This window comes from Trichomycterus rosablanca, chromosome 9, assembly GCF_030014385.1.
Source record: "Trichomycterus rosablanca isolate fTriRos1 chromosome 9, fTriRos1.hap1, whole genome shotgun sequence".
NCBI lineage: Eukaryota > Metazoa > Chordata > Actinopteri > Siluriformes > Trichomycteridae > Trichomycterus > Trichomycterus rosablanca.
Window position 1 is genome coordinate 2899319 of NC_085996.1, and position 23087 is coordinate 2922405.

Consider the following 23087-nt stretch of genomic DNA (forward strand, 5'->3'; position numbering starts at 1 on the left):
GATTGGAGGATCAGTCGAAACGCTGAATCCCGTTTTGATTGACAGCTAGTTTGAGCGCTACACCGTCACTTCTCAAACTCAAACTCAGAAGAGGCTTTATTGGCATGACAAATAGGGACATTCGTATTGCCAAAGCAATACACTTCATTAGTCACTTAATCACTAGGAGCTTCAGTCCCATCGCGGATTTTGCAAGTGAAGTCGAAAGACAAACTGCTGTAACCCATTTCAGGCCATTTTCTTGTAAAAGGAACAGAGGGCAGAATTTATGTGTAAATAAATTGACAAATTTTATGATGTAAGCCGACAATGAGCTTCCCCTCTTTGAAAGACCAGCAGCCGCCACTGCTATGCAGTATATGTAAAACTCAGGTTACATTCAATCTGTCAAAGTGTTTGTACTTTTTTCGAATTTATATTGTTGTATTTTTTCTTTATAGTGTGTATTTGATTTGATTTGATGTACAATGCTACTGGGACTCTAATTTCCTTCGGGATCAATAAAGTATCTGTCTGTCTATCTATCTATCTATCTATCTATCTATCTATCTATCTATCTATCTATCTATCTATCTATCTATCTATCTATCTATCTATCTATCTATCTATCTATCTATCTATCTATCTATCTATCTATCTATCTATCTAATACCTGCTCTGTGGGGGTCCTGACCATTGAAGAACAGCATGAAAGGGGGTAACAAAACATGTAGAAACAAATAAACTACAGTCAGTAATTTTAGAACTACAAAGTGCTTCTATATGGTAAGTGGAGCTGATAACATGGACAGTGAGTGTAGAAACCAGGAGGTGATTTTAATATATTTATTCTGTTTGCTTTATCCTGGTCAGGGTTGTGGTGGGTCCGATTAATTGAGCAAAAGGCAGAAAACACACACACACACACACACCTCTTTACTAGAAAATCTTTTCATTCTTTTATGTTTTAGTTTCTTTGTGTTTATTTGACTTTTTCCAGCTTCTGTTTTTTTTATAAGAATTAAAACCTAAAAGAAACCTGAAGAATCTCAGTATGAATGAAAGTCTCTGTTGTGAATGTTGGTTCGGATCCACTGCTGAGCTTCTGCTGAGCTTCTTCACGGTTCGATTCGATTCTCTAGATCAGAGGTCACTAACAGGCGGACCACGGTCCGGGTCCGGACCCAGAAGCTGTCCCATACGGACCCGGACCTATAGCCAAAACAGAAAGTTAGGATTTGAAACCTGACGGAGCGCTTCTATTTTAACCGGCGCAGCTTTTGTAGTCTTTACGGTAGCGGTTTAGCGGATGAGAACCAATCACTTGACACCACTCAGCCAATCAAGTCTGTGCATTCCAGCCGGTAAACACTGCGACTGCAGTGCAGACAGTTGAGAGAGTTAGAGGCGAGTTACATGTGAAAAGACGGTGGAAATTAAAAGAAAGATAGCGAATGTAGAAAAAATTAAGGGAGAGATACAGACAACTGTGCAGGAGAAAGTTGAGAAAAAGACGAGTGAGACAGGAGACAAATGGCGCTCTCCAAAAAAGAAACGTGTACAGCGAAATTACAGCATTTAATGATGGAGAGACTCATTTCTGTTCTTACTTCCCACTGGAACACAATTTATTGTCCGGTCCGGGTCCTCTCTGTGTGTGCATGTTCTCCCCGTGTCCGCATGGGTTTCCTTCGGTGCTCCGGTTTCCTCCCACAGTCCAAAAACATGCAAGTGAGGTGTATTGGAGATACTAAATTGTCCATGACTGTGTTCGATATAACCTTGTGACCTGATGAATCTCGTGTAATGAGTAACTACCGTTCCTGTCATGAATGTATCCAAAGTGTAAAACATGACGTTAAAATCCTAATAAATAAACAGACATTTGATTTGACAGTTATTGATAACATGCAGATGTTGATACAACTACTAGGCTACATTATACTATATTGTATATATGTTATAGTGGTTAAGGTACTGGACTAATAAACAGAAGGTTGCCGGTTCAAGCCCCGCCACCACCAAGTTGCCACTGTTGGGTCCCTGAGCAAGGCCCTTAACACTCAATTGCTCATTGTGTTCCGCTCATTGTGTAAGTCGCTTTGGATAAAAGCGTCTGCTAAATGCTGAAAATGTAAATGTAAATATCAATATATTTACATTATATATATATATATAGTTAAACATTTCGGACCTTCGCTTCAAGAAATTTTCTCTAACTGGACCCCTTTAAATTTTAGTTGAATACCCCTGCTCTAGATGATTGTGTGTAAAATCTCATCACAAACACGATTCCTACAACCAGCATTCATCTGACACCAGCTTTATTGATGGAGAAGAAGGGAAAGGGAAGAGAAGGAAGCAGCCGGCCGGAGATATTCACGTTCTCAGCTAGATCCACATCTCGTTTCAGAACCTGGGTAAGGAGCGGGCGTCACGTCTTCGGCTTTATTTGCTACGGAGCTCTGTTCTGCCCCCAAGAGGAAATGATTTAATTTTCCAGATCTAAGAGTTCCACAGGGTAGAAGACATGCTGAGCAGGTACATCAAGAATATGACGATGCTGAGATAACTGATGATGCTCTGTATGGGGTGGTGAAGCCAGAATCCTGGTACTAGAGGAGCCCAACATCTCTCAAGATGAAGCTCAGCTCACAAAGTCCCAGAATTCCTTCAGAAATCCAACACGAGGTGTTGAAGCCAGAATCCTGGTACTGGAGGAGCCCAACATCTAAGATGATCAAGCTCAGCTCACAAAGTCCCAGAATTCCTTCAGAAATCCAACACTTGAGGTGTTGAAGCCAGAATCCTGGTACTGGAGGAGCCCAACATCTAAGATGATCAAGCTCAGCTCACAAAGTCCCAGAATTCCTTCAGAAATCCAACACTTGAGGTGTTGAAGCCAGAATCCTGGTACTGGAGGAGCCCAACATGTAAGAAGATGAAGCTCAGCTCACAAAGTCCCAGAATTCCTTCAGAAATCCAACACTTGAGGTGTTGAAGCCAGAATCCTGGTACTGGAGGAGCCCAACATCTAAGATGATCAAGCTCAGCTCACAAAGTTCCAGAATTCCTTCAGAAATCCAACACTTGAGGTGTTGAAGCCAGAATCCTGGTACTGGAGGAGCCCAACATCTAAGATGATCAAGCTCAGCTCACAAAGTCCCAGAATTCCTTCAGAAATCCAACACTTGAAGTGTTGAAGCCAGAATCCTGGTACTGGAGGAGCCCAACATCTCTCAAGATGAAGCTCAGCTCACAAAGTCCCAGAATTCTTTCAGAAATCCAACACTTGAGGTGTTGAAGCCAGAATCCTGGTACTGGAGGAGCCCAACATCTAAGATGATCAAGCTCAGCTCACAAAGTCCCAGAATTCCTTCAGAAAGCCAACACTTGAGGTGTTGAAGCCAGAATCCTGGTACTGGAGGAGCCCAACATCTAAGATGATCAAGCTCAGCTCACAAAGTGCCAGAATTCCTTCAGAAATCCAACACTTGAGGTGTTGAAGCCAGAATCCTGGTACTGGAGGAGCCCAACATCTAAGATGATCAAGCTCAGCTCACAAAGTCCCAGAATTCCTTCAGAAAGCCAACACTTGAGGTGTTGAAGCCAGAATCCTGGTACTGGAGGAGCCCAACATCTAAGATGATCAAGCTCAGCTCACAAAGTCCCAGAATTCCTTCAGAAATCCAACACTTGAGGTGTTGAAGCCAGAATCCTGGTACTGGAGGAGCCCAACATCTAAGATGATCAAGCTCAGCTCACAAAGTCCCAGAATTCCTTCAGAAATCCAACACTTGAGGTGTTTAAGCCAGAATCCTGGTACTGGAGGAGCCCAACATCTAAGAAGATGAAGCTCAGCTTACAAAGTCCCAGAATTCCTTCAGAAATCCCACACTTGAGGTGTTGAAGCCAGAATCCTGGTACTGGAGGAGCCCAACATCTAAGAAGATGAAGCTCAGCTCACAAAGTCCCAGAATTCCTTCAGAAATCCAACACTTGAGGTGTTGAAGCCAGAATCCTGGTACTGGGGGAGCCCAACATCTAAGATGATCAAGCTCAGCTCACAAAGTCCCAGAATTCCTTCTGAAATCCAACACCACCACCACGAGCAACCAACAGTTCTCAGAAGCACCCGGAACTAGAGATGTACCGATCAGGGTTTTTGGCACCGATTTCGATCTCTAATCTTCTTTGAGGGTGATAGGCCGATAGCCGATTCGGATTGGGGGGGGGGGTTGACGGGGGGTTTACTTTTTAAACTAAAGCAATTTATTTTTTCACCCACAGGAGACATATTTCATTAGTCTAACTGACCACACACGCAGGTTTAATGTTATCCAGTTCAGTCTGAAAAAAACTTGAAATAGGGAAACAGTGAAGATAAACCGGTGCCAAATGCTGCCACGTGTGTGTGTGTGTGTGTGTGTCTTTAAGAGAGACGATCTGTTCGCAGTATTGATATAAGTGATTCACGAGTCGATTCATTTTATGCGAAGCGTTTCTCTTCTCAGTTATCTCTCCGTGTTAATTAATTAATTAATTAATGTCGTGGTTTTAAATAAACACCAGCTACTACAGAACATTCTGTGTGACTCTCTTACATTAAAAAGCTTCATTAAACCGCTATTACCACAGAGCGGTAACCGAGTCAGAGTCGTTCTGTCTGTGGAGCTAAAAGTTTTCTGTCAGTCACTGCAAATGATCCTGAACTAACCAACTTAGTAACTAATAAACTTTTGCCTCCGATTGGCTCTGTAACGTTTTCTGCTCTCATCTACATCAAAAGCAAGAACCGCTTACGATTTACCAAAGTGAACCACGAGTTCATATAATGTGCTCATAGAATTGACTTAGATGGGGTCGGGTTGAATTATCTTTTTAAAGTAAATATTTCAATCGGCAAAATTCCATCGTATGTATGATGCACAACGTTAATTATGTTATTTTAGGTTGTAAAGTGCGATGTTTGTTGAATGGTGATACGATGGTTGGAGCTTTGTAGCTCAATGTCTGGATCAATCCACTGAGCTGTTAAGCTTAACATGGAGATGATGTTTGTATATCACACGATCGGATCTGCTGAATTTAGGAAATATCGGCCGATCGCATATTTTGATAAAAAATCGGCCGATTTCGATACATAGCCGATCGATCCTCCCATCTCTACCAGGAACCACAGACTCTGGTATCATGAGGACTTCTGGTACCAAGATGGAACCAAGTCTGTGGAACAGCGATCGTATCCTGCACAGAGAAGTTTAAGACAACCCCGACCCTAAGAGCACCGGAGAACATTCCGGTACACCGGAGCTCTCAACCACGAAGCTCTCAGCCAAGAAGCAAGAGGGAGCAAGAGGGAACAAGATGGACCGGTCCAGGTCTGTAGGGACCAACATGGGGCAGAACGCAGCAGTGCCAGGCGGATGGTAAAGGGAACGGCATTTTCACGTCGATAAAAGCTGAAGTCCTGAAGGTGAAAAAGCTGGTTTAAGTTCTGAATCTTCTGCTCCTCACCAAAATGATCTTACATGGAGAATTGTCTGAGAATGTGCTATATAGCTGAGGAGGGAATATCATTTGGGGGATTGTGGGGAAATTAGAGGGGGGAAACTTTGTTTGATCTCTTGTTGCAGATCCTCTTCATGGTCTGCCAGGATCTTCTGAAGAATCCCAGGATCTGGTCCTTCTTCTTCTTCTTCTTTTTCTTCATCTTTTCTGCGGTGCCTTTGGATGAGAGAAGAAGAATGAAACACGGTTTGGTGATGATGGTTTGATGAAGAACTGGATGTAGAGCCGTTACTCACAGATTGCTTCTTTAGCTGGAGCTTCAGCGGGCAGCTTCTTTACCGGCTGAACCAGGATCTTCCTGCAGGTTGGATCGATTTCTGGTATCGGGTCAGTCATGGTGGATTTCTCACTCTTCTCCTTTTGACCAAAAGTATCCTTGATCTCGTCCAGGACAGAGTTGGTCTGCTGACAGGAGGCCACATTAAGCTCCTTTGACATGATGCTGATGGTGGACTCAGGGCCCCTGACCTTCTGGTCCTTATTTTGAGGGACGTTGGTCACCTCGATCTTATCCAGGACGGAGTCGGTCAGCTGACAGGAGGCCACATTAAGCTCTTCTGACATGATGCTGATGGTGGACTCAGCGCCCCCAACCTTCTCGTCCTTATTTTGGGGGACGTTGGTCACCTCATCCTCATCCAGGACAGAGTCGGTCAGCGGGGAGGAGGCCACATTAAGCTCCTCTGACATGACGCTGATGCTGGACTTAGTGACCCCAACCTTCTCTTCCACACTATTGGGCAGGTGGACGTAGGTGCTCCCCAGTGAGTCCTGGACCTGCTTGGTAACGATCTCCATGTTTGATCTCTTGTTGAAGATCCTCTTCGTGGTCTGCCAGGATCTTCTGAAGAATCCCAGGATCTGGTCCTTCTTCTTCTTCTTCTTCATCTTTTCTGCAGTGCCTTTGGATGAGAGAAGAAGAATGAAACACGGTTTGGTGATGATGGTTTGATGAAGAACTGGATGTGGAGCCGTTACTCACAGATTGCTTCTTTAGCTGGAGCTTCAGCGGGCAGCTTCTTTACCGGCTGAACCAGGATCTTCCTGCAGGTTGGATCGATTTCTGGTATCGGGTCAGTCATGGTGGATTTCTCACTCTTCTCCTTTTGACCAAAAGTGTCCTTGATCTCGTCCAGGACAGAGTTGGTCCGCTGACAGGAGGCCACATTAAGCTCCTTTGACATGATGCTGATGGTGGACTCAGCACCCCCGACCTTCTCGTCCTTATTTTGGGGGACGTTGGTCACCTTGATCTTATCCAGGACGGAGTCGGTCAGCTGACAGGAGGCCACATTAAGCTCCTTTGACATGATGCTGATGGTGGACTCAGCGTCCCCAACCTTCTCGTCCTTAATTTGGGGGACGTTGGTCACCTCGTCCTCATCCAGGACGGAGTCGGTCAGCAGGGAGGAGGCCACATTAAGCTCCTCTGACATGACGCTGATGGTGGACTTAGTGACCCCAACCTTCTCGTCCACACTATCGGACAGACGGACGTTGGCGCTCCCCGGCGAGTCCTGGACCTGCTTCATGAATTCTCTGTTAATGTAGATGGTGATGATCTCCATGTCGTCGTCCTCAGGCGTCGGTGTGGATTCTCTCTGGATCTCCATCTGATTCACCCAGGAGAAGAAATTTAATTCAGTTCTTTTATTAAAAATTCATTTCAAATCATTTCTGTTATTAATGCTGCAAAATTCTTTTGAACTGATTAAATATCGAGTCTGAAATGAATTCACAACACTGGTGATGTTGTGGATCAGTTTTTATTATTTATTCTTTTTTATTTCATATACAAATACTAAAACGTCCTGAAACGTCTCATTTATTACATTCAGATAAGAGCTGAAACTGTCAAATGTTCATTAGATCAGATGAAATGAGATATTAGATTATTTTAGATCAGATATTTTAAGATTACATGAGATCAGATTAAATAAAATGAGATGAAATGAGATATTAGATTATTTTAGATGAAATATGATGAGATTATATGAGATCAGATGAAATGAGATATTAGATTAGACATTAAATAAAATCAGATGGTTGTTTGTTCTCACCTCTCTCTCTCTCTCTCTCTCTCTCTCTCTCTCTCTCTGTTGCTTGTTGCTTCTCTGGGTGCAGAAGTAAAATGATGAACTCTCTCCCTCCTCCTGAAGGACCTGCAGCACCGCGATCAGGAATCATGTGACGTCACAGTAGGTGAAGCAGCCGCTCAGCGCAGGTGTGTCGCGTCACCGCACCGCTGCCAAGTCACGTGATGAGTTTAAAATAACGGTTTAAAAGTATTATGTATTATTGTAATAATTGGTTTTAAAGCGGCTTAAATCATCATGAAGTTTTAAACTAAGATCAGTAACTGGTTCCAGTGATCATTCAGCTCTGTACATCTCACACCTCAACACTGAGTGTAGGTTTAAACTCCTGCATGTCACGTTTTATAAAGCTTCTGTGGAATTTAGTTAAAGTTGCAAATGCTGCGAATTCTGAGAATGTACAGAGTAAAATGCACTGTTTATGTTTTATCTAAAACTATTTTATATTATAATTCAATAAACAAAATAAAACTAAAGGATATTTGAGCAAATCTTAGATCAGAACCGTCCTGCAGAAATCTCACACAGAGACGTGATTCCTCCCACTCTTATAAATGCAACTGACTTTATTTTAACAAAAAAGTGACATATTGCAGCTTTTAAACGAACAAATAAATAAATAAACAGCGTAAACATCAGTGAGTCTGTTCAGGAGGTTTAAAGCTGCAGTGTGGAACTCTTCAGGATTTGGAGAGTTGGAGACCCCCTGTGGAAGAAAAGCGCAACTGCAAGTGATTGATGGAGGAAAAAATGCTGCATCTAGATTTCTTTTATTTTTCATTTATTTATTCACTGTCTGTTTCACCAGTGCTTAATCCTGGTCAGGGTCGCAGTGGGTCCAATTCATTGGGTGAAATGTAGGAAACTTTTACCTGTTGTTTACTGCTGAAAAGAAAACAGCTCTGTTGTGATCAGATTGTTTAAGTATAATTAATTTAATTTTTAATATAAAATCTTTTAACACTTTAATGTTCCAGGTTTATAAGAGTTCTTTCCTGTGTTAAACCCTCACCGATGCTGCAGTCAGTTCCTCACAACAACCGCTTTTATTCACCTCCATTAAATCCCTCCGTCTGAACGAAGTGGGGTGACGGTAAAATATAAACATGGATCTAATAGCACTAGCACTATTGCTGATTGTAATGTTTAACCTGTAGCGTCAGCTGTTCCGTCATCCGGTAACCATCGGTGACCTGGGTATAAAATGTATTAAATAATGAACGAGTTCCACACTGCAGCTTTAACCTCGAACATCTTCACATCGTCTCACGTCACGTCCAGTTTTATGTTTAATTTTCTTTCAGCTTTTCACAATGATAAAACGCTGATGACAAAAATCTAGTAAAAATGGTGACGTTTGGTTTACAAACTTCGGTTTTTTTTTGTAAGGCAGGAGCCACGTTACTCATTTTACAGGTTGGAATATAAAAACAGGTACTTTCATTGCATCCATAATACAGGTTAATATATATACAGTGTATCACAAAAGTGAGTACACCCCTCACATTTCTGCAAATATTTCATTATATCTTTTCATGGGACAACACTATAGACATGAAACTTGGATATAACTTAGAGTAGTCAGTGTACAGCTTGTATAGCAGTGTAGATTTACTGTCTTCTGAAAATAACTCAACACACAGCCATTAATGTCTAAATAGCTGGCAACATAAGTGAGTACACCCCACAGTGAACATGTCCAAATTGTGCCCAAATGTGTCGTTGTCCCTCCCTGGTGTCATGTGTCAAGGTCCCAGGTGTAAATGGGGAGCAGGGCTGTTAAATTTGGTGTTTTGGGTACAATTCTCTCATACTGGCCACTGGATATTCAACATGGCACCTCATGGCAAAGAACTCTCTGAGGATGTGAGAAATAGAATTGTTGCTCTCCACAAAGATGGCCTGGGCTATAAGAAGATTGCTAACACCCTGAAACTGAGCTACAGCATGGTGGCCAAGGTCATACAGCGGTTTTCCAGGACAGGTTCCACTCGGAACAGGCTTCGCCAGGGTCGACCAAAGAAGTTGAGTCCACGTGTTTGGCGTCATATCCAGAGGTTGGCTTTAAAAAATAGACACATGAGTGCTGCCACCATTGCTGCAGAGGTTGAAGACGTGGGAGGTCAGCCTGTCAGTGCTCAGACCATACGCCGCACACTGCATCAACTCGGTCTGCATGGTCGTCATCCCAGAAGGAAGCTGACGCACAAGAAAGCCCGCAAACAGTTTGCTGAAAACAAGCAGTCCAAGAACATGGATTACTGGAATGCCCTGTGGTCTGACGAGACCAAGATAAACTTGTTTGGCTCAGATGGTGTCCAGCATGTGTGGCGGCGCCCTGGTGAGAAGTACCAAGACAACTGTATCTTGCCTACAGTCAAGCATGGTGGTGGTAGCATCATGGTCTTGGGCTGCATGAGTGTTGCTGGCACTGGGGAGCTGCAGTTCATTGAGGGAAACATGAATTCCAACATGTACTGTGACATTCTGAAACAGAGCATGATCCCCTCCCTTCGAAAACTGGGCCTCATGGCAGTTTTCCAACAGGATAACGACCCCAAACACAACCTCCAAGATGACAACTGCCTTGCTGAGGAAGCTGAAGGTAAAGGTGATGGACTAAACCCAATTGAGCACCTGTGGCGCATCCTCAAGTGGAAGGTGTCATATACGGTAGTAAAAAATGTGTTTGCGCTTGTACGATGTTATTTACGGCAGTAGAGAGCCGAGGGCTGGGAGGGGAGATAAACACAAGGAGAGGGTTACCGAGACGGTGTGTGTGTATGCTGTTGCATGGCTGAAGCTCATTAATAAAAGTTAACCTGAGCAAAGTAAAGCCTCCGATCCTTTCCTTTACATGGTGTCAGAAGTGAAAAAGTAATGGCGAAATTCAACCCTCCGACAAACTTTTCTTTCGACAAGCCGAGTGAGTGGCCGGATTGGAAGCAGCGTTTCGTGAGATTCAGAACCGCTACTAAGCTGGACAAGGAGGATGGCGCTGTGCAAGTGAGTAGCCTGATATACGCTATGGGAAGCGAGTCTGAAAATGTCTACCGTTCGTTCGCATTTGACGAAGAGGGACACAGAAATGACTTTGACAGAGTGCTTGCAAAATTCGATGAGTACTTTGTGCCCAGGAGGAATGTAATACACGAACGCGCGTGTTTCCATCAGCGAGTGCAAAGACCCGGTGAGAAAGCCGAAACTTTTATAAGAGCTCTGTATGAACTGTCTGAACATTGCGACTTTGGCGCTAGTAGAGACGAGAATATTCGCGACCGAATTGTGGTGGGAATACTCGATAAAGATGTCTCACGGAGACTGCAGCTAATGAAGGACCTGACACTAGCACTGACCATCGAGACAGTCAGGCAGTCGGAGGAGGTTACTTCACAAGTCAGCATGCAGGGAGAAGCAACAGGAGTAATACATGAGGTCACGCACAAGAGCAGCAAATACACCAAGCACCAAGGTAAGCCAAAAAGTTGATATGATGGACAGTGTGGGAAATGTGGCAAAAGAAGGCACAGTAAAGATGAAAACTGCCCAGCGAGAAAATCCAAATGCAATGCATGCAGTAAAATTGGACATTGGGGTAGAGTGTGTCGAAACAGGAAAGCTGTGAGAGAGGTGACTGAACTAGAAGCGCAGTCATATTTTCTAGGGGCCGTGAGTAAGGCAGAGGGTTCATCAGAACAATGGGCTGTCAAGCTGCTGGTGGGCTCCACACCGGTAGAATTTAAAATCGACACTGGCGCTGATGTGAGCATCATTAGCGAGGAGGCCTACCACTCACTCATCCCCAGAAGACCACTAGAGCCTGCAAATATTCCATTGGATAGTCCAGGTGGTGAGCTGCAGTGCATAGGGCGAGTTCAGAGCACTGTGACCTATAAAGGAGAAACACACCCAATCACAGCATATGTCATCCGCGGGCACACTGTAAGCAACCTGCTTAGCAGACCACTGTCAGTGAAAATGAATCTGGTAAAAAGAGTAAATCAATTAGTGTGCAACAGAGGACATTCACAAGCATTCGGTGAGCATGGGACATTAAAGACTGAACCTGTAAAAATACAGCTGAAAGACAATGCTCAGCCATATGCAGTACATGCAGCACGGCGTGTACCTTTCCCCATGTTGCAAAAGGTCAAAGAGGAGCTCCAGAGGATGGAGAGAAATGGCATTATTGCGAGAGTGACGCAGCCCACTGACTGGTGTGCACCTATAGTGCCAGTCTTAAAGAAGAGCACAGGTAAAGTCCGTATTTGTGTTGATCTCAAGAAACTGAACGAGGCTGTAAAAAGAGAACAGTATATACTGCCTACTACAGAAGAGATCACAGCAAAACTAAGTGGAGCCACTGTATTCTCCTCACTTGATGCTGCCAGTGGTTTCTTCCAGATACCGCTGCACCCAGACAGCTGTAAACTAACCACTTTCATAACACCATTCGGAAGATTCAATTTCAAGCGTCTTCCATTCGGGATTACCAGCGCTCCAGAAATCTTCCAAAGAAAGATGAAAGAGACACTACAGGGGCTGTAGGGCGTTGAAGTCTTTATGGATGACATTCTAGTTTATGGAACTACAACAGAAGAGCGCGATCGTTGCCTGGAGATGGTGATGCAGCGCATTGAGACAGCTGGCATGAAACTCAACCGTGAGAAGTGCTCTATCAGGCAGAACCAGCTACGGTTCCTCGGACATCTAATTGACCAGTCCGGTATCCGCCCAGACCCCGACAAGGTGGAAGCCATTCGGCAGCTACCGCCACCTGCAGACGTGCAGGAGTTGAAAAGAATACTGGGAATGGTGAATTATCTAGGAAGATACATTCCCAACCTCTCAACTGTAGGACAACCACTATATGAGCTTCTAAAAAGAAACAAGAACACATGGACATGGGATCATGCACAACAAACAGCTTTTGAAAACATAAAAGAACTGCTGACGACTGCACCAGTACTTGCCTACTATGACGTAAACAAGCCCACTGCTATGCCAGCAGATGCAAGTAGTTATGGACTGGGAGGAGTTCTCCTTCAGCTCCATGGAGAGCAGTGGAAACCTGTGGCATTTTGCTCCAGACGCCTAACTGAAGCAGAAACGCGCTACGCTCAAATAGAGAAGGAGAGTTTGGCTGGCGTGTGGGCATGTGAGAGGTTCGACAGATACCTCAATGGACTGGAGAAGTTTAAACTTGTGACAGACCACAAGCCATTAGTACCCCTTATCAACAACCGCAGCCTGGACAATGTACCTTTACGTTGTCAGCGTCTTCTCATGAGGCTTATGAGATTTAACCCCATTGCAGAATATGCTCCAGGAAAAATCTGGTCATCGCTGACACCTTGTCACGCAGTCCGCTGGCTGCCATGGGGGTAGAATCCAAAACGCACAGTGAGGTAGCATGTTACGTGGCTAGTGTAATAGGGGGAATCCCTGCTTCTCCAAGCAAAATGGAGGAAATTAGAGCAGCTACATCCTTTGATGCTGAATTGCTGTCTGTCATGAAACTTATAAGAACTGGATGGCCTGAGCACTTAAGCAGCGTACCTGAGAGTGCAAGAGAGTACATCCAAGTGAAATCTGAACTGTCAGTTTACGATGGCCTTGTCCTCAGAGGGAGTAGAATTGTTGTGCCACGGCTGATGAGGAGCGAAATTCTCCAGAAAATCCATGAAGGGCACCAGGGACTAGTGAAATGTCGAGAGAGAGCAAATTCATCTGTGTGGTGGCCCAAGATTAGCAAGGAAATAAGCGAGCTTGTGACATCATGCCAGGTGTGCCGTGAACTGAAAAGAACACAACAAAAGGAACCTCTCATCTCTACAGCACTTCCTGAACGACCCTGGAAGAGAATTGCAATGGACTTGTGTGAGTACAAACACCATCAGTACCTGGTAATTTCAGACTATTACTCCAGATTTATTGAAATTTTACACTTGCCAACAACAACAAGTTTACAAGTGATAAATAAACTGAAAACAGTTTTTGCTAGATTTGGTATCCCAGATGAGGTAGTGAGCGATAATGGACCACAGTTCTCATGTGCTGAATTTCAGGACTTTGCTAGACAGCTTGACTTTAAGCACTGTACTTCGAGTCCCCACCATCCACAAGGTAATGGACATGCTGAGAGAGCTGTGCAAACGGCAAATAAAATTCTCAAACAAAATGATCCTGTGATGGCTCTGATGAGCTACAGGTCCACTCCATGTTCCTCCACTGGTTTCAGCCCAGCTGAGTTGCTGATGGGGAGGAAAATCAGAACTACACTACCTACCTTGGAGAAGAATCTACTACCAAAATGGCCAAATAGAACTGCAGTGAAGGTAAAGGACAGTAAGGAGAAGGCTAAACAGGCTTACTACTTCAACCGCCGTCATGGAGCCAAGCCCTTACCTGCACTGCAACCAGGAGGTGCTGTGTTCTGTAGGTTGGATCATGAAAGGTCGTGGTCTTTACCAGCAGTGGTCTCGAGTGAGAGCACAACCCCAAGATCTTTTGTTGTCAGGACGCAGCAGGGAGCGGAGCTGCGGCGGAATCGCCGTCATCTTCAGTTAGGGCCAGTTTCTAAACCTGCCCAAGTAACAGCTGACCAAAACAAAGAGACAGGTATTCTTTCTGATGTAGTCACTACGTCTGTGACTGTTCCTACTAGTCAGAGTCTGGACAAACCCGCAAACGCTTTGTCTACTCCGACTGTGACTAGGTCTGGTAGAGTGTGTAGGCCAGTAAACAGGCTTGACCTGTAAAACTAACATGGATCTTATTTTTTTTTGAGGGGGTGGCAGTGAATATATATAGAAAAAAAATATCTGTATATGAAAATGGTGAAAAGTTAACTGTAAAGTTAGAAATGGGAATAAGTTGTATTGTTGTCAGTAATGTTGATTTGTGACGTAATTGTGTTGGTGATAATGCAGTACTATGTTAAAGTACGTGAGATACTTAAATATGTTGTTACTAAACATTAAAAAAATAAATAAATAAATAAAAGGGGGAAGATGTCATATACGGTAGTAAAAAATGTGTTTGCGCTTGTACGATGTTATTTACGGCAGTAGAGAGCCGAGGGCTGGGAGGGGAGATAAACACAAGGAGAGGGTTACCGAGACGGTGTGTGTGTATGCTGTTGCATGGCTGAAGCTCATTAATAAAAGTTAACCTGAGCAAAGTAAAGCCTCCGATCCTTTCCTTTACAGAAGGTGGAGGAGTTCAAGGTGGGCTGGGAGGGGAGATAAACACAAGGAGAGGGTTACCGAGACGGTGTGTGTGTATGCTGTTGCATGGCTGAAGCTCATTAATAAAAGTTAACCTGAGCAAAGTAAAGCCTCCGATCCTTTCCTTTACAGAAGGTGGAGGAGTTCAAGGTGTCTAACATCCACCAGCTCCGTGATGTCATCATGGAGGAGTGGAATAGGATTCCAGTAGCAACCAGTGCAGCTCTGGTGAATTCCATGCCCAGGAGGGTTAAGGCAGTGCTGGATAATAATGGTGGTCACACAAAATATTGACACTTTGGGCACAATTTGGACATGTTCACTGTGGGGTGTACTCACTTATGTTGCCAGCCATTTAGACATTAATAGCTGTGTGTTGAGTTATTTTCAGAAGACAGTAAATCTACACTGCTATACAAGTTGTACACTGACTACTCTAAGTTATATCCAAGTTTTGTTTCTATAGTGTTGTCCCATGAAAAGATATAATAAAATATTTGCAGAAATGTGAGGGGTGTACTCACTGTTGTGATACACTGTAGATTAAAATATACACATAAATATGTGATATAAGTGGAAAAAATCGTGTGGACGTATATACTCTTATACTGACTAAATGAGATTGATCTAAATAGATTTAAAAAAAAACATAAAATAAATATAATTTGTTGTTTTTTTCTTTTTTGAGTGCATGAATTATATTATTATTATTATTTTTAACTCCAGTCCTGAAGGATCTGCACAGCTTCATGCTTTACAGACCTGAACATCAGGACGTCTGATCCAGCGTGATGATGCGTCCTGGTGTTCAGGCCGAGCTGGGGTTGGACTGGAGTTAAAAAAACAGACTCAGGCTTCGTACACGAGGACATTTTGTTATTTGCACCCCTGTCTGTTCAATCACTCATCGTTTATTTTATTTTCAGTAACTGTTCCATCCTGGTCAGGGTCATGACGGGTCCGGAACTACCTGGAATCACTGGATGGACAGCAGGTATAAACCCGGGACCCTTTAACCCCTTAATGCTAACAAGCTGATGCTCAGGCGTCCACAAATTTTAATTTTTTTATTTATTTCTGCTTTTTGTCCATTTTTCTCCTGATTTAGCATAGTCTTCCACTGCTGGGGATCCCGAATGCGTTCGAGGAGGGTATATTTGCCTGCTTCATGCTCCTTCCAGTGGCCAATTGGTGTCTGCTGTAGGCAATGCCAATTGTGCCCACTAGATGGCGCCCAGCTGACCAGTAGCAGAGCTGAGTTCAGAATCTCACCTGGGCGCCCTGTCCACATACTTCTGACCACGATGCTTGAACTGGTTTGTACCGGATGACAAAATGTCCTCGTGTACTCGCCCCTCGGCCCATAATTCAGTTCACGTCATGACCCGACGCGCGACGACGTAGCGCTCCGGCGTCGCGGCGGTTCCATCGCAGTCTGAGACAGAGAAATTAGCTCCGTTTCCTCCGCTACAGATTCTCTATTAACTCACTTTAGATTATTTATAGATTCATTCTAGATTCATTCTAGATTCTCTGTAGATTCTCTATAGATTCACTATAGACTCACTGTTGATTCATTACAGACTCACTGTTGATTCATTATTGATTCGTTATTGATTCATTATAGATTTACTATTGATTCACTGTTGATTCACTATATATTCATTACAGATTTATTGTTTATTCATTATTGATTCTCTATAGATTCACTGTTGATTCATTACAGATTTATTATAGATTCACTGTTGATTCATTATAGATTCTCTATAGATTCACTGTTGATTCATTATAGATTCATTATAGATTCACTGTTGATTCATTATAGATTCTCTATAGATTCACTGTTGATTCGTTATAGATTCATTATAGATTCATTATAGATTCACTGTTGATTCATTATAGATTCTCTATAGATTCACTGTTGATTCGTTATAGATTCATTATAGATTCATTATAGATTCACTGTTGATTCATTATTGTTTCATTATAGATTCATTATAGATTCACTAAAGATTCATTATTGATTCGTTATTGATTCACTAAAGATTCACTGTTGATGCATTATAGATTCATTATAGATTCACTATTGATTCACTGTTAATTCACTATAGAATCATTACAGATTTATTGTTGATTCATTATTGATTCTCTATAGATTCACTGTTGATTCATTATAGATTCATTATAGATTCACTGTTGATTCACTATAGACTCACTGTTGATGCATTACAGACTCACTGTTGATTCATTATAGATTCACTGTTGAATCCTTATAGATTCATTATAGATCCACTGTAGATTCACTAAAGATTCACTGTTGATTCATTAAAGATTCATTATAGATTCACTGTTAATTCATTATTGATTTATTATAGATTCACTGTAGATTCACTAAAGATTCACTGTTGATTCAGAATCAGAATCAGAATATCTCATTATACCAGGTATAACGAAATTAAGGTGCCACACTCTCAAGTGTTTACAAACAATAACCAAAGAGAAAAACTAGAATTTACAAAATATCAAAAATGTAAAAATTTACAGACTTTACAATGACAATAGACAATAGACAATAGAATAATAGATTTCTGTTTGGTAGCAGGCTGGTGAAAAATTGCACATAACCATTTGTAAAAAATTCTAAAAATTGCACATTACCCTTGTAAACATAGTGAAATTGCCCGGAAATTTACCCCTGTAAACACTGTCCGAAAATTGCACAGTCCCGTGTGTTCCAAAAACAACCCTACAAAGAAATATTCAAGGTTCGTACCGCGGTGGGGTAGAAGCTATTTCTGAGCCGGTTTGTCCTTGTCTTAAAAGTCCTATACCGTCTGCCTGACGGTAACAACTGAAACAGATGGTGGCCGGGGTGAGATTTGTCCATTACAATTTTGTTAGCTCACAATCCTCTGTAGTTCTTTTTTGTGTGCTGCAGCGCTACTGGAGAACCACGTGAGTGAGGATGCTCTCTATGGTAGAACGGTAGAAGGACACCAGCAGTCTCTGATCGATGTTATTTCTCCTGAGTGTCCTCAGAAAGTAGAGTCTCTGCTGTGCCTTCTTCATCAGTTCTGTGATGTTCACACCCCAGGTTAGGTCCTCCTCGATATTAATGCCCAGGAAGCGAAAGTATGTGACCCTTTCCACACAGACCCCATTTATGGTTATGGGTTGAATGACACTTCTCACCTTCCTAAAATCAATAACCAGCTCTTTTGCCTTTGCCATGTTCAGAAGCAGATTGTTGTCCTTACACCACAACGACAACCGCTCCACTTCGTCCTGGTTGGCAGTCTCATTGTCTCCAGAGATAAGCCCTACAATGGTGGTGTCGCCGGCAAATTTAATGATGGTATTGCTGGTGTGAGCAGTGGTGCAGTCGTAAGTATACAGGGTGTAGAGCAGGGGACTCGGCACACAGCCCTGTGGAGAGCCTGAGCTGAGGCTGATGGATGTAGAGGTGTGAGGTCCCACTCTAACACAAGGTGTGATAAGGCAAACCCAGGGACAAACACCATATTAAAGTCCATAGTTTTGGAATGGGATGTCTAACAAGTTTGTCAAACAGAAAGTTATGAACTAAAATCTAACTTTACATGTGTAATGCATATATTGCAGACAGCTCCACCCCGTGTGCAGAATTAGATTCAATTATTTCAGTTTTCTTGATGTATTTTATATTGATGGTGGACGCTGGCGCATTTGGCTGCCGCTACCGTTACCGTATTTTATCGTATTTTACTGAATTTTTATCGTTTTTCGTTTTCATCTTTTTACACACCTTGTGGCTCTATTTCTTTTATGTTACTTTTGATATTTTTATTTGTTCTTTTGATACTTTTTGTTCTTTCTACTGCACATCGCGTCTGCGGCCGGTGGTGAACGGTGGATGAGTTTTCCTGGGATCGGCACAATGTTGAACTATTCCGTTGACCAGCTGAGGAAGTTCAACAATTGCACTACTCCATCGTGTATTTCAGTCATCAAACAGCTTGGACTCCTTCGCCGGCCTCGTTATATTCACAGGGGCTCCCGGAGAAAGCTTGTTTATTTTCGAAACGGTAACGCTATTCCATCCTTCTGGTCAGCCGTGCGCACTGCTGCTCCGCAAACACATCTTCAGAGCACTGCTGCCTTGCACACTAGTAGCGGTGTAGTCTCCATGACAATGCTGTCCACGGAGTGGGATGGGAAACACGGAGTAGACTTTGCAAATCTCCGTTCTCTTCCTCGTTCCTCACAGCCAACTACACAACAATATTACTTGAAAATGGCATTGCTTAATGTTCATTCACTAAACACAAAAAGTACTGTACTCAGTGAATTTATATCTGACAGTGAACTAGACTTTTTCTGTCTCACTGAAACTTGGCATAAACCCTTGGATTATTTTACGTTAAATCAGACCACGCCAATGGGATACTCGTATATTGATGAACCTCGTATGGAAGGGCGAGGTGGTGGTGTTGCTGCAGTCTATAGGGATGATATTAAAATAACCACTTTGTCTTTTCCTGCTGCTCTTTCTTTTGAACACCTGGCTTTCAAGTTTTCAGGGCCTACTCCTCTGGTCACTGCTGTGGTTTATCGTCCGCCAAAGCCAAACGCTTCCTTTCTCTCTGACTTTTCAGATTTTTTAACCCAGCTTAGTGCCCTCTCATCCTCTGTACTGCTTATGGGTGATTTTAACATCCATATTGATGACAACAACTGTAAATTTGCCAGGGAATTTTTGGAAGTTACAGTGTTTTAATTTCACACAACATATACATTTTCTAACTCATAAAGAAGGTCATACTCTTGACCTTGTATGCTCTACTGGTGTCCTAGTTCATCAGCCGTCCAGCCATGACCTTACTGTCTCTGATCATTTGACAATCATCATGGACATTGAGGTCACTAAACCCATCACTAGAGCTAAACATAAAATATCCTTCAGGAATCTTCAATATATCTCTCCCTCTGCTTTCTCAGATTCTCTTGTTAAAAAGATGTCTGTCTGTCCTGTACTGTCTAGTAATTCATCTGACCTTGTCGATTACTATAATGACATACTCGCCTCATGTCTTGATGAGCTGGCTCCTTTGAGAACCAAATTTGTTTCATTTAGTCATTCTGCACCATGGTACATAATTGAGCTTCACCAAATGAAATCCCATAAACGCCAGCTTGAAAGACTTTATAAGAAAACCGGTCTAACAGTACATTATCAGATTTATTCTGATTATCTTCAACATTACAAAGACGCTCTTACGGCAGCCCGATCCACTTACTATTCCGAACTCATACATGCTGGATCAACAAATCCTAAGACTCTCTTTTCCACAATAAATAAACTTCTCAAACCAGTTGACAATACTACCAATTCCTTTACAGTTGACAAGTGTAACTCTTACCTCTAATTTTTTCAAACAAAAGTTGAGAATATCCACAATTTTCTGACAGTTTCCCCTGTCATCTCTGTTTCTCCGCCTGTCTCACCTCAATTTATTACCCAGCCTCTGTCTCAGTTCTCACCTGTGTCTCATTTGGACCTATCTGAGATCTTGACAGGGATGCGAAGCTCCACTTGTGTTTTGGATCCTGCTCCATCAAAACTTGTTAAGGGTTGTTTTCCAGATATCTCCTCACTTATCACAGAGATAATCAATTCCTCTCTTAGTTCTGGCTCAGTCCCTCAATCACTCAAATTGGCTGCTGTTACTCCCATACTTAAAAAACCTGGACTTGACTCTAACATTATGAGTAACTTTCGGCCCATTTCCAATCTTCCATTTCTGTCGAAAATACTGGAACGTGTTGTTGCCTCACAGCTCAAAGATCACCTAAATTCCAATAATCTATTTGAATCATTTCAGTCTGGTTTCCGCCCCCAGCACAGCACTGAGTCAGCCCTCCTCAAAGTCACAAATGACCTTCTTCTTTCCTCAGACTCTGGACAAATTAATATTCTCGTCCTCCTTGATCTTACTGCAGCTTTTGACACCATTAATCACTCCATTCTTCTGTCCCGCCTTGAATCCTCTGTCAACATCACTGGTACTGCCCTTTTGTGGTTAAGGTCATATCTCGTAAACAGACAACAGTTTGTTAATATCAACAATTGTAGTTCTGCCATTGCTCCACTGTCCCAAGGCGTTCCCCAAGGCTCAGTGTTAGGTCCCCTTTTGTTTATTCTTTATATGCTCCCTCTTGGTGACATCATACGTCGGCATGGTTTACATTTCCACTGCTATGCTGATGATATTCAGCTTTACATCTCCTCCAAATCCATTAATACTGAGCTTCACTCCACTCTGACAAATTGCATCACTGAAATGAAATTGTGGATGAAAGCTAATTTCCTCAAATTAAACTGTGAAAAATCTGATATGATCATCGTAGGTCCTACATCCCTGGCAAAAACCACAAAAAAATTTCAAATTACCATTGATAATGACACTTTGTCTCCGTCTTCTAACATCCGAAATCTTGGTGTAATTTTTGATAGCAACCTCTCTTTTGACCTCCATGTAAATCACATCACCAAAATTGCTTTCTTTCATCTAAAAAACATAGCACGTCTACGTCCATCACTCTCCTTTTCTGCCGCCGAAACCTTGATTCATGCTTTTATTACATCCAGAATTGATTATTGCAATAGCATCCTTTATGGTACATCTAACAAAATCCTAAAAAAACTTCAGTATATCCAGAATTCAGCTGCTCGCCTCCTTACTCATACTCGCTCCCGTGATCATATTACACCTGTTCTACAAAAACTTCATTGGCTTCCCGTTGCTCAACGCATTTGTGACCCCTATATAAAGAAATTCATACATGGTCACAATAATTCTTTTTTTTATGCTTGTAATTATTAGGGTCACTCATTCTTCAAATCTAAAAGAAAAAAACCCTTGTAAGTTCATTCCAGCTATGGCCGCTAGAGGGCACTCTTGTACAGGAGAACATGTTCTAGCTAACCGGGAAGTTGCTCTCTCTGGCTCATTCCAGAAGAGACACTAAACGAAGCACAACTGCTGTTCTCCTGTGTCTTTATTTCTCCTGTTTTCACAGGATATATCTGCTACAACATCTTGTATCCTAGATGTGTAACAGATTCATGGGGGCTCGTCCGGGATCGCTTGTCCAGTCTGGTTGAGCAGATCCAGTGATTCCTGAGTGACAGTGAGGCGCGAGGTCCGTGCAAGGAGCTGGAGCTCCAAGTGGGCAGCTAGAGAGGCGAAGGTGACCAAACGAAAGGGGAATCCTAGCCAGGAGCGTGTGCCACAGTGAGCCAAGCATCCAAAAGCGTGCATCATGTCTGACACAGAAAGGAAGGGACTGGTCTGGGCCATCAAGAAAAGCCTGCACAAGTTAACCACCGATGAAGTCTTCCAGATTGCCAAAAGCATCACTCCGGTACCTGAACTAGATCAGTCTATTTTGAGCCAAGATGATGAGGAAACGTGCTTTGAATATGTGTTTGAATATCTGAATTGTACTACCTTGCTAGCACTTGAGGATAGGGGTATGGCACAGTTACTGTTTTTGCAGGATGTGATTGAGGAGTTTATTCAGAAGCGTAACCTAAGTACACCCGTTGTAGGTGGGGACACAGACATTGAGGTAGCTGCCACACCTCCAGCCATCCCACTTAAAATTGCAGGCACTGGTCCCAGCACAAACAAAGCTAATAATAATCAACCAACATTCAGTGAAGAGGGATTAGGACACATGACACACACAGTGGATAGACTCCCCTCAAATAGGCATCACAGTACATCCTCTGGTAACACTGAAAGGGCACACTCACCTCTGATTAGGGCTGACAGTATGATACCACTAAAAGATCTCCCCTTATTACAACGGAGAGAATTCAAGATTCAAGGTGGTCAGATTGGAGACCATTCTGCTGACATTAGCTACAACAACTTGTGGAAACAAATAGAAGAGGGTGTGAAAGAAAACTTCGGCAGCAGTGAAATTATCCGAGGTGTATTGCGAATTATCAAACCTGGTCATTTCAAAGATATGCTGATCAACAAGGAAGACATGTCTCTTGAAGAGTTGAAAAGCTTCTTGCAGTCCCATCTTGGCGAGAGGAACAGCACTGAACTATTCCAAGAGTTAATGTGTGCAAAGCAATTAGATGGTGAAACCCCCCAACAGTTTCTCTACAGTATGATAGGACTGAAACAAAAGGTGATGTTCGCATCCAGGCAGGCTG

General features: G+C 42.8%; 1 protein-coding gene across 6 annotated transcripts; it reads right to left on the minus strand.

The window, feature by feature from the left end:
• Positions 1-766: 766 nt before the first annotated feature.
• LOC134320295 (uncharacterized) lies at positions 767-7763 on the minus strand. 6 transcript variants are annotated; one of them, XR_010013668.1, is made up of 6 exons: positions 7611-7763; positions 6533-7163; positions 5787-6452; positions 5497-5706; positions 1590-1845; positions 767-1191 (listed from the first exon to the last, which is right to left on the minus strand). XR_010013668.1 is itself a non-coding variant. In XM_063001636.1 (4 exons), exons 2-4 carry the CDS (start codon positions 7161-7163, stop codon positions 5579-5581), a joined length of 1425 nt encoding a protein of 474 aa, XP_062857706.1. In that variant the 5' UTR covers positions 7611-7763; the 3' UTR covers positions 3757-5578. The 6 variants fall into 6 exon arrangements, 1 of the variants encoding a protein (XP_062857706.1); XR_010013667.1 differs by having other exon boundaries at positions 767-1356; XR_010013666.1 differs by having other exon boundaries at positions 767-1466.
• Between the last annotated feature and the right edge of the window lie 15324 nt (positions 7764-23087).

Bases quoted from the DNA above. Each gene is read 5' to 3' on its own strand.
- LOC134320295 (XM_063001636.1), bottom strand. From the start codon at position 7,163: ATGGAGATCCAGAGAGAATCCACACCGACGCCTGAGGACGACGACATG. The intron at 6,453-6,532 runs GTGAGTAACGGC...TCTCATCCAAAG, and splicing joins TCCAGCTAAAGAAGCAATCT to GCACTGCAGAAAAGATGAAG. The intron at 5,707-5,786 runs GTGAGTAACGGC...TCTCATCCAAAG, and splicing joins TCCAGCTAAAGAAGCAATCT to GCACCGCAGAAAAGATGAAG.